The 12,443-nt window shown below is 42.3% G+C and overlaps 1 protein-coding gene across 2 annotated transcripts in view; it reads right to left on the bottom strand.

Annotated features, from left to right (window-relative positions):
- Positions 1-12,443, bottom strand: part of PLXNC1 (plexin C1) — a 229,315-nt gene that overhangs the window by 28,706 nt on the left and 188,166 nt on the right. For both annotated transcript variants that reach the window (XM_021006436.2, XM_021006435.2), the window contains exons 22-23: positions 9,200-9,377; positions 5,767-5,870 (exon numbers count right to left, since the gene is read on the bottom strand). In XM_021006436.2, the coding sequence (XP_020862095.1) occupies positions 5,767-5,870; positions 9,200-9,377 (282 nt within the window). The remainder of the gene's footprint in view (positions 1-5,766; positions 5,871-9,199; positions 9,378-12,443) is intronic.

Here is a 12,443-nt window from a genome sequence, read left to right as displayed (position 1 = left end):
CCTAGCAACATGCTGCCAGGACAAAAACATAATATAGAGGGCTTGTCCCCTCTGCTAGGACCGTATTGAAAGCGATCATGACCACCGTTAGGGATGATGGGCAAGATGGTTATCTAGCTGGTCAATGGGTCTCAAATACATTGGGAGCCCCAGCAGCTGAATCTAGTCTATAACACCAGAACCACCCTCTTCCACACTTGAGGGTACCAGGTTGTTCTCCATTTCTGACTTTGTGACCCCATTTGGGGTTTTCTTGGCAATGATACTGGAGTGGTTTGCCATTTCCTTCTCCAACTCATTTTACAGATGAGGAAACTGAGGCAAGCAGAGTTAAGTGACTTGCCAAGAGTCATACAGCTAGTATCTGAAACAAGATTCAAACCCAGATCTTTCTCACTCTAGCTCCAATGTTCATTCTACTAGGCCAAGCTCATAGCATTAACAATAACAACAGCAATAATAGCTAATGTTTTACAGAACTTTAAGTTTTGGCCCTGGCAACCACCCGGAAGCAGGCATTATTATCATCCTAATTTTTTGTTGTTTTTCAATTGTTTTAGTTGTAACTGACTCTTTATGACCACCTTTGGGGTCTTCTTGACAGAGATGCTGGAGTGGTTTCCCATTTTCTTCTCCAGTTTATTTGACAGATTTGTAAACTGAGGCAAATAGGGTTAAGTGACTTGCCCAGGGTCACAAGTATCCGAGGCCAGATTTGAACTCAGGAAGATAAGTCTTCCAGAGTCTATGCTGGGCATTCTGTGCACCATGGCATCACCTAGCTGCCCTGATGCATTTGTGTTTTCCAAATGTCCTACTTCGTAATATTCTGTCCAAATGCCCTAAGAGGCCATTGAACTGCCCAGAAATGTCCACTGACTTGCTCAAGGTCACATAGTGTAAGGGGCAGGATTTGAATCCAGACCCTCTGACTCCAAAACTAACACTCTTTCCACTGTACCATGATGTCTCAAATGAGTCATGTCAATAATTCAATTTAAGATGGTACAGAATAAGGGAGGAAACAAGGATTTATTAAGTGCCTAGAGGAGGCAGCTATGTAGCTCAGTGGATAGATGCTGGGTCTGGAGTCAAGAAGACCTGAGTTCAAATCTGGCCTCGGAGACTCACTAGCTGTGTGACCCTGGGCAAGCCACTTAACCCTGTTTGCCTCAGTTTCCTCACCTGTAAAATGATCTGGACAAGGAAAAGGCAAACTGCTCCAGTGTCTCTGCCAATAAAACCCCAAATGGGGTCATGAAGAGTCGGACACAACTGAAAACCCGCTATGTGCCAAGCACTGTGCTGAGCACTGGACCAAAACAAAGGAGAATGACCCCCAAGCGAAAGCAAGGAAGAGAAGTCAGAAGTGTCTTTGGAAGGCTAAATGTGATCAATTAAAATGAAGGCGAGAGATTTCTCAGTAAGAGCTAGCCAAAAGTGGCTGCTTAGAAGGCAGTGGGTTCATAGAACCACAGCGATGGACCCAGAAGGGACCTTATTCATCATCTGTTCCAGGGGTGGGGGGACCTGCGGCCTCCAGGCTATATATGGCCTGAATTCCAAAGAGGAAACTGAGGCTCAGAAAACTCAAGTGACTGGCCCACGATCCGAGGCAGGATTACATCAGCGCCCAAGCTTTATAACTTGAAAATTCAAGGCCATCAGCTCCTGGCACCTCCTCACCTCCATCTGATGTACTATCACGGCTATATTCTGCACCCCAAGCTGCAGACGGGGGTGTTGGGATTCTCCTGCAGTCACTGATCATCCATATTTCATGTCCTGGAGATATTTTTATGGAAATGCTTACAGTCAGATTGGCTGAAATACTGACATTTCCAAGACATTTCAATGGTTTATGGGGACAGAGGGGCAGCATATTTGCCAACAGAATTGTCTCTAAAAGTGCAGGTTCTATGGCTGCCAACCTCAAGTCCACAAGAGCAATTTATCAGGCTACCACTGTTTAATTAAAAAAATATATATCCCTTAAGAATGACTATCCCATTCCTTTTGCTCAATAAACAACCTTCCAGTCAGTAATCTAGCCTCCTGAGTGAGATGCCTATCAGGAAATAGTACCTTTTTAAAATGACTGGTCGTATCACCTCTCATATTCCTCCTTACAAATGCAGAAATTTGCATTCTCATAAATCAGGCTCTTCTATGGGCTGGGCTTGGGAGGCACCAATCAGTTCTGGAGGGACCGAAAAAATCTAGCTTTGGAATCCTGAGTAACTTGGTTCATGCCATTCCCCGTGCGCCGACACTCACCAGCCAATCAATGAATCAATAAACACGTATTCAACACTCACTATTTGCCAGGCACTTTACTACATACTAGGGATGGAAAGAAGTAACAACAACAAGAAAGCTCTGCTCTCCAAGAGACAACGGGTCCATAATTGGGTACGTACAAGATACATACAAAGTAGATGGAAAGGATCCCTAGAGGGGAAAGCACTAGAACCAGCAGAAGGCAGCTGCATCTTGAAGGGAGGGGAGGGGAGGAAAGAGAGCATTCTAGGCATTACCAGCCAGCTATTTGTTCACTGGCAAGATATTTAGCCTCACTGACTCTGTTTCTCCAGCTGTAAAATGGGGTTGTGAAACTCAAATGACTCTATATGTCTTATGTAAATTCTATTTATCCCCAGAACCTAGTGCACTGCTTTACATACATTGAGTATTTAATAAATATATGGTGGATGACTGAATAGCTGCAGGTATGGAACAGATGCTAGATTAGTGCTTGCACTCCCCAGCTACCACACTATCCCACAAGAACCAACTTGAGGGGCTAAGCAGCTTTCCTCCAACATCAACAGTAATATTAATATCTCAGTGGATTGATGAATCATTTATTAAGCATCCACCACATGCCAAGCAAAATGAAACAATCCTTGCCCTCAAAGAGCTTACATTTTTATCATATGTAAAGATATTATAAAAGTTAAAGCACTATATAAATAGTAGTAGTAGTAGTAGTAGTAGTAGTAGTAGTAGTAGTGTGGTAGTAGTAGTAGTAGTAGTAGTAGAATCAAATAGAATTTTTTCCCAAATAATCTAGCATTGCTCAAAGTATCTTAAATATATAATAAGTACTGTTTTATTACACTAATAGATGTGGAAAGAAATTGTAAGAAGTTGCTAAATACCTTTCTCTATGGAATTGTAAGGAAATAGTGTAGGTTTCCAGAGGGCAAATGCTGAAACATGCTACCTGCATTCCCTGTCCCCCTCAACTCCTGGAAGAGGTGATAGGCCAATATGCAAAATGGACATGGGCATTTTTGGACATGACCAACATGGGAATTTGTTACAAAGTTTTTTCTTTTCTTTTCTTTTTTTTCCAGTGGGCATTAGGTAGGAGGGAGAGAAAATAAAATACTTGTTGACTGGGGAACAAAACAAATAAAATAAAATTTGAAATGAAGAAATAGCGTGGCCTGTTTCCAATAGCTTTGGTCTGGTCCAGCATGGAAGGCTGGCCACTCGGTGACCTCTGAGGCTTCCTTCGAGCTCTGAGTTTCTCTAGCGTGGGTTTTAAAACCTAAGGAGAACTCTTTAGCCCTCGAGTTCCTGTCTTGTCATTTATTACTACTATGCGGCAATACTCTGGTATAAAGCCAATAAATCATTTGGACGGGAAGTGGCTGGAGGCAGGATTAATTTCATTATCATCCTTAAGCAGATAGGTGTCTAGCATGGCCACTGTCTCCAGTGAAGACTGATTCTCCATCTCTCCTGACAAGTCTCACCCTTGCCTCGCTGACAGCTCTAACGGTTCTTCATTTCCCCTGCTCCACTTAATTGTTCTGTCTCTCTCAATGAACGAAAATGAGTGGAATCGGCCTCTTTCCTACAGTGCCCGTGCCCATTAGGACATCGTTACCATGCCAGGCGGAGGGCCTCACTGATGCTGGCATCACTTTCATGGTCACAGCTGCACAGGTCAAACAAATCAATCAAAAACAAAGAAGCGAGGCATTTCTCAGCAGGCAGGGCCTCTTGACTTCTGGACACGCCAGCTTGCTGCCTGGGCCCGAGGGACCAAAGCAGACCCTTACGGAAACCGAACAACAAAACTTCACCCTGGATATTGTGTGACCCTTGCCAAGGGCTCAGAACTCTCCCTCTCTCCATCCCCTCTCCCTGACATCTGAGGGAAATACCAGCTACAGTAACATTTGACTTAGAATCTATGACCTAGGAGAAGGCAGCTGAACACGGCAACTGATTTCTTAGCCAGGGAAGCCAGTCTGTGAAGCAGTTATAATCCGCTGACAAAATGGTACCTATCAAAAAGCAACTCAATATCTAGAGAAGCTGGAATATATACAAATGTATATTTTATTTCCATAAAAATCCATTAAATGACTAATCTAATGATATAATCTATAAATACTTTTTATAAGCCTATATGACCTAATGCTTAATTCTCCCAAATGTGAATTAAAGAGGCAGGAAGGCACAGAGGAAACAGTGTGGCTCTGGGGAGTCAGGAGAACCTGGGTTCTAGTCTTGCTTCTGCCATTAATTAATTAGTAGTAGTGTCACAAGCAAGGCCACTCCCCCCTCTCTAGGCCTCAGTTCCTTTATCTGTGAAAATGAGGGGGCTGGACTTTAAAGACAGTCTTTAAAGTTCCCCCCAGCACCAACATTCTATATTTCTATGACAGTTATCTGAGATGTTTCTTCTATCCCTGTTAGAATGTAAATCCTTTACTTGTGAATTGCTCTAACCATTCTAGAAAGCAGTTGGGAATGATTGCCCCACAGTGACTAAACTAGGCTCCCTCCTCCACTTTGCCCCCAAAGAGATCCAAAATGGAAGGAGGGGACCCATATGTACAAAAATATCTATGGTGGCCCTTTTTGTGGTAGCAAAGAACCGGAAACAAAGTGAATGCCCCATCAATTGAAGAATGACTTCACAAATTATGGTATATGAATACAATGGAATATTATGGTGCTGCAAGAAAAGATGGAAGAGAAACTTGGGAAGATATGTATGAACTGATACAAAGTGAGGCGAAGAGAACCAAAGAATGATTTATAATAATAGCATTGTAAAGAAAAACAACTGTGAAGGATTTAAGAGTTCTGATCAATGCAGTGACCCACTGTGACTCCAAGAGTGACAATGAAGCAAGCTACGCATCTCTTGATAGAGAGGTGATAGACTAGAGGAACAGAATGAGGTGTCTGTTTTCCAACAAAATGATTCCCATGGTGTTTGGTTTTGCTTGACTAATTTGTTACAAGGAAGGTCTTTTTTTACATTTGCAGGGAATGGGAAAGTGGTGGGAAGTGAGAGTGATATAAAAAAACAGAAAGAACATTGATAAAACAAAAAAATCCAGAAAAGAGGAAAAAGAAGTTCAGGAGTCATACAGGGAAGTGTTGGAACTACTAATTGAATATTAATGTATAGTTTTAAAATGAGCTGTATGTAATAGAAATTCATGGTTTTTTCTTTCTTTGTATGAGAAAATATTCATGTTGATATTTGTGAGGTTCATAATAATAAAAACAATTAAAACAAAAAGAATATAAGCTCCTTAAGGAAAGGGACCATTTTAGTTTTGTCTTTGTATCCCCCAGAGCTATGCCTCGGTTTCTCCATCTGTAATATGAGAAACATAACCCTTGCACAGGCAACTCCCCAATTTGTAGAGAGGATCACAGAGAACGATGAATGGAGAATGCCTCTGATGGCCAGATGCCACTGGAGTAAATGGAAGCCAGCAATGTTCTTACCTCATAATGGCCGATGGTGTTTAGCTTGGTTATTCCATCCTCCAGAATGACGGAAGAGCTATCTATGTCTAAGAGTTCTTTCTGCCGGGTACCAAGCTGAAGCTCTGAAAGATATAAAAATCATTTCCCCCCCTTCTTTCAAGATTCCAGATGAGAAGAACCACTCATGTGAAATGTTACCCAAGAGTTTTATTTATCATCAAGTAAAAACTGGAGCAAAAACGTGAAAAACGTCCATTTGAAGACAGGAGGGTAACTGGGCTGGCACAACTCTCTCTCTGGAGATGACATTTACCATAGTCTTCGTATTGGGGGTGTGGCTCTTAGAAGGTATTACAGGCCCCAGGGCTCTCTGAAGGAGACCAAAACCTCAGGAACGTCCCTTTGTACCTTCCTATGCCTTAAACACACCCCCTGGGACTACTGGGGGCTGGGGCGGGGGAGGGGGGAGACACAAAACACATGGTGCTGCAGTTTCTGAAACTGAGCTGGGGTGTGACTTATGGAGACCTGCACTGGATTTATGTCCTTTTTTTGGGGGGGGGCTTGGTCAGAGTTTAGAACATTGAAAGGTTTGCTAAATTTGTCCACACTGACTAGTGGTGACCCTCCCCATCCTGGTCACAATTCTACTGTGATACAGTGGAAAGAAAGCTGGACATAGAGCGGGGGTTCTTAACTTAAGGTCTGAGGACCTCCCAGGGTCCGTGAATTTAACTGGGATGGTTAAAATGCCTTTTATGTTCACTATAGTTGGTTTCCTTTGTAATTGGATATCTTTTGTTTTTTGCATTAAAAGACATCATTCTGAGAAGGGCTCCACTAGACAGACAGCCCGAGAGGTCTGTGACAGAACATCTGATTTAGAAGCAGTTGCCCTTGAGTCCAAACCCCAAGCTCTTCTCCTGGGACTGTGAGCACCTCTCTGCCTTAGTTTCCTCCTCTGTAAAATGAAGGCTGTGGACTGAAAGGCTTCTGAAGTCCCTCCCTCTGTGTCTATGAATCTACGACCCCCACGTTAGGAGAACAAAAAAAGCTGTCCGTGGCCAGCGTGCCCTTACCTCCGGAAAGGGCTGCTGACTGACTACCCAGACGTTAACGTGCCCACCCAGGGATTCCCCAGGCCCAAACCCCCTTCCCTGGTCACCACTCTCCTAAATGTGCTATTGCATCCTCCAAGAGCGTGGGCGCTCACCTAACAAGGCATTCATCGTTTCGTGTACAATCCTCTCCTGTTCTGTGATGCACCTGGAAATGCTGCTTTGATGTGGACATATGTTTAACATGATTGTACATGTATAACCTATATCAGATTGCTTGCTGTCTTGGCGGAGGGAGAAAAGTTTGGAACTCAAAATTTTACAAAAATGGATATTGAAAACTATCTTTACATGTAATTATGAAAAAAAATACCATTAAGGAAAAAAAAGGAAATGCTCATTTGAGTTGGCTGTTTAAGTTCAGGAAAGCAAATTAAACAAAAAAATAAGTTCCCTGAGGTCAGGGACAATCTTTCTTTTTTTTTTCTTATTTTTATGCCTGGCACTTCGCTCATCACCTAGCACACAGTAAGGGTTCAAGAAGTGCTTTTACATTCATTCAAGAAGGGGTAAAGATAACAGCATTGACCCGTCCTCTAGAGGACGAATGCTGTGAGTTTGTTGTTCCATCACTTTTTCAATCACGTCCGACTCCGCGTGACCCCTTTTAGAATTTTCTCGGCAAAGATACTGGAGTGGTTTGCCGTTTACTTCTCCAGCTTATTTTACAGATAAGAAAACTGAGGCAAACAGGGTTAAGTGACTTGCCCAGGGTCACACAGCTAGGAAGAGTCTGAGGCCAGATTGGAACTCAGGAATATGAGTCTTCCTGACTCCAGGCTGGGTGCTCTGTGCACTGTGGCGCCACCCCAGGCAATATGCAGGTGTTCCTTCCGTTCTTTTTCTTTGGAACAAGTCTTATGATTTCATTAGTTAGAGGGAACTCCAGTGGGGTAACTCCTTCTCCAAGTGCAGACCGGTAGATCTTCTGCACCTTAGAATCATGGAGTTGCCCGAGGAAGTTAAAAAAGAGGATTAAAGTATCAGAGATACTGGAACCCTGTGGGACCATTGGGATCCAACCCCATTATTTGAAAGATAATAAACTGAGGTACAAAGAAATTAAATGAATTGTCCAGAATCACGTAGCCAGCAATGTGTCAGAATCAGGACTTAAACCCAGGTATACCTGACTGTGAGTATGTGAGCTTTGTGGGTTATCTTCCCCTATTAGATTGCAAGCTCCTTGAGGGCAGGGACCATCTTTGTTTTTATTTGTATTTCTATCTCACATATCTGGCATATGGTGGGCACTAAATAAGTGTTTATTGACCGACTCATTCACTGATTCTGAGGACAGGTATAACATGCTGTGTGTGTGTATATACATATATATGTAGGTACATATGCATGCATGCATGCATGTATGTTTGTATGTATTGTGAAGCCTCTCTCACTGTTAGATTTTTTTCTATCTACCCTGTTTCCTTTTCAGCTGGGACTCACAAGTGAATGTTGTTCTTTATGGATTTGCTCAAGCTACCTATGCTACCCAGTGGCCCCCACAACTAAGCTTGTGACTAATTTTATCATCTATGATGCAACTGGGGACACTGCTAGGGTTTTGTGTTTTTTAATATTATCTGCTTAGCAAAGCATTATTATAGCTGTATCCAAAGAGGAGATGAAACTTGTTGCCCACTTGTGGCTGTGATTTCTTAGCCTTCCTTCCTCTCTACCCCATTATCCATTATCTCCTTGAAAATCCTCTGGCAGTCTCTGGGGGATTACCACACAAAGATGAACTTAAAAATGTTTATGAACATTTGAAGGAAGCAGGTCCCGGTTACTTTGCTCACGCATATGTTCTTGATTTCAGTGTATCAATAAGAGCCCAAAAATGAATTCACAGCAGATGCTACTTTATGTAGGAGGAAGGCAGAGAAGATACTTAATGCTGTATGTGATTAACAAAAAAAAAAAAAAGAGAGAGAGAGAAAACAGAACCAAGAATGCCCTTCCCTAACACACTGATGCTAATTGGGTAGAGCTGAGACGCCCGCTAATAATGACTCAGCCCCCAATGTCACAACAGACCCATCAAAAACACACATATGAAATATCTACAGACTGCACTGGGCTCTTACCATTTATATTTTTCAATGCAAAACAAAGCAATATGTCAGTACCTAGAAGATACTTAAGAACCTGATGTTATAGAAAATATTTAATTTAAAAAAAAATTCTCTTCTTTATCCCATGTGCCTCCAAAAGGAATTATTAACTTATTCTTGCCTTCAACCAACCCTTCTCCACAACAATACATGTTTAGGGAAGGAAGGAGAAATAGGAGAGGAAGGGGAGAAGACTGTTCTGTCCCTCCACTGTCTTACCGAGGCCAATTTCATTGATTTGGAGCCCATAGAGAGAGCCGTTCTTGCTTAAAAATGCTTGGAAGATCTTCTCCTTGGCTTGTCCTATAGTATCACAGTCTAGGACGTTGACAGCGATACTCCGACAGACATCAGCACTCTCGTTCTCTGGGATTTTTTCAAACACAGCATTGAGTGCCTGAAAGGATGCAAACATCATATTTCAAAGCCTATTGGATAATTGAATTCATAAGCGAAACAAACCTTTGTAATTCCCAGCAATACCTTTGACAGCCTATTAGCAAACACTATATCACACTGCATTACCATTAATCTTTCTCCCCATAATTTGTTCTTTTCAGGGATAAAGGTAAGAAAACAAAACAAAAAAAAAAAAAGTGGAATCATCGTAGATCAGGCCTATTCAAAAGGAAAATAAGTTCACATAAATATTTTTAAATTATCTTACGTCAAACTCAAAAAAAGGGCTGTGAGGGAAATTTTTACATTAATTTGGGAAAGCTAGCAACTACTTTTTGCCCTCCTCCAACCCCCTTTTCTTTTTTAAAAAATTTATTTATTTTTAGTTTTCAACATTCACCTCCACAAGCTTTTGAGTTTCCAACTTTCTCCCCCTCCTTTCCCTCCTCCCTCCCCAAGATGGCTCGCAACCTGATATAGGCTCTACATATACATTCCTATTAAAAATATTTTCACATTAGTCATGCCGTAAAGAAGAATTAAAACCAACAGGAGGAACCACAAGAAAGAAGAAACAAAACGGGGAAAAAAAAGAGCAAATATAAACTTCAATGTGCATTCCGACTCCCCAGTTCCCTCTGATGTGGATAGCACTTCTACCATGAGTCCCTTGGAGATATCTTAGGTCCTTGCATTGCTGAGAAGAGCCGAGTCTATCAAAGTCAGCCATCACACAGTGTGGCTGTTCCTCTGTACCATGTTCTCCTGGTTCTGCTCACTTCACTCGGCATCAGGCCGTACACCAAGCCCCTTTTCTTAAAGCGGATACAGCCGCATATTCCCTTCAGAGTATGGAGCTGAGTGACCAGAAAGGTTGGGAAATTACTGTATTGAACAAGCAGAAGGCTTTGCTTTTTCACACGCACCATTCATTGCAGATATAGGAGCCTTCTTCTTTCTACCCAAGACTTGTATCCTTGTTATTCAGTTGCTTCAGCTGTGTCTGACCCTTCGTGATAACATTAGGGGTTTTCTTGGCAAAGACACCGGAGTGGTTGGCCATTTCTTTCTCCAGCTCATTTGACAGATGAGGAAACTGAGGCAAACAGTTAAGTGACTTGCCCAGGGTCACACAGCTAGGAAGTGTCTGAGGCAGGATTTGAACTCAAGAACTTGAGTTTTTCTGACCCCAGGCCTCGCACTGTAGACATCGCCCCACTAAGACCTGTTTTCACAGTATTTTATTCTTATTCCTTATTCTCTGAACATGTTACCTCCTTATTCAATAGTCAATCGACAAGCATTTATTAAGCATTTACTATTGGGTGGAGTTCTGGGGATGAAGATAGTCCCTGGTGTTAAGGAATGCCTGAGGTGGGGGCAGGGAGGAGGAAAGCAGGGGAGATAGAAATAGGCAAATACCATGCAAACATTTTGTACTAATAAGCCACAAACAGGATGAACTGGAGACAGTTCATAACCTCTAGTGGCTCTATGTCACCTCCAGGATCAAGTATAAAACCCTACGTTAAAAGTATATAAAATCTCCTATTAGAGCTTAGAACTGCCCAAAGACTTTTGGGACACGAGTCTATGTTTATCTTATTGCCCTTCCCCTCCCCTGTTAGAATGTAAGTTCCTTGAGGTCAGGGGCTGTTTCTCTTGTCTCTGCATGCCCAGTGTTGAGGATAGTAGGAGGCACACAGACTGGACTTAGTAAATGCTTGTCGACAGCCTAGTGGGAGTCAGGAAGACCTGAGTTCAAATTTGTCCTCAGATATTTACTAGCTAAGTGATCCTGGGCAAGTCACTTCACCTGGTTTGTGCCTCATTTTCTTCATCTGTAAAAATAAGTCGGAGAAGGAAATGGCAAACTACTAGCTGTGTGACCCTGGGCATGTCACTTAATCCTGTTTGCCTCAGTTTCCTCATCTATCAAATGAGCTGGAGAAGGAAATGGCAAACCACTCCAGTATTTCTGCCAAGAAAACCCCAAATGGGGTCACGAAGAGTCAGACACAGCTGAAACAAGTGAACAACAGATTGACAGATCCTAGCTGGTGACCCTGGGAATGTCACTTAAACTCTCTAAGACTGTAAGTCACAGAGAAGGCACCAATCTGTGTTGGTGGAGGGAGTTCCTCACCTGGAATTCCCTATACCACTACCATCACAGGTCTGGCCAAAAAGAAAAAAAAATTGTACTTTAAATTCTTACAGGGGAAAAAGCCACCTGAAGTAGGTTTGCAAAGCCCTTTATCTCATTCTATCCACATTACATCCTTGGGCAGCAAAACTAGACAAACAAGAATTTATCTCATGGAGGTCCTGAGGGGGAATTGGTTTGGTGAATAGATAAAGAATATTTTATAATAATCCTATCAGAATTCTAGAGCTAGAAGGAACCGTAAAGATCTTTTAATCCAAAAAGGTATTTTCACAGGATAGAGTTGGAAAGGATGCTAAAGGTCACTGAGTCTAAACCCCCTTCTTTCACAGATGAGGAAACTGAGTCCCAAAGAAGTTAAGTGACTTAAGTTAATTAAGTCCAGGGCTACCAAGGGGGCAGCTAAGTGGTGCACTGCATGGAGCACCTGGCCTGGAGTCAGGAAAACTCATCTTCCTGAGTTCAAATCCATGTAGTCCCATGTATTCAAATTTGTGCCATTTAAAGTTATAATTACATAATTGTGGCACAGTAAGTAGAACACCAGGCCTGGAGTCAGAGGACCTGAGTTCAAATCCAGCCTCAGATACCTACTAGCTGTGTGACCTTGGGCAAGTCACTTAACCTTGTTTGCCTCAGTTTCCTCATCTGGAGAAGGAAATCTTTGCCAAGAAAACGCCAAATGGGGTCATAAAGAGTCAGACATGACCAAAAATGACTGAATAACAAATTCGGTCCTTGTGCCCAACATTAGTTCTACAGTACATTACGATGGGTTACGAAGAGTTTTCCGAGCCCCAAACTTTGAGCCAACCCATTAATGCAACAATACAGACAGAGAAGAGCAGTGAGGTACATGTGCTCTCTTGTGTCCCTTTTGGCTTAGAAATCTATGAT

Source organism: Phascolarctos cinereus, unplaced genomic scaffold (genome assembly GCF_003287225.1).
Source record: "Phascolarctos cinereus isolate Bilbo 61053 unplaced genomic scaffold, phaCin_HiC Scaffold_1;HRSCAF=81, whole genome shotgun sequence".
NCBI classification, from domain to species: domain Eukaryota; kingdom Metazoa; phylum Chordata; class Mammalia; order Diprotodontia; family Phascolarctidae; genus Phascolarctos; species Phascolarctos cinereus.
Note: the sequence above shows the minus strand (reverse complement) of the source record. Positions and strands in the feature narration are given on the sequence as shown.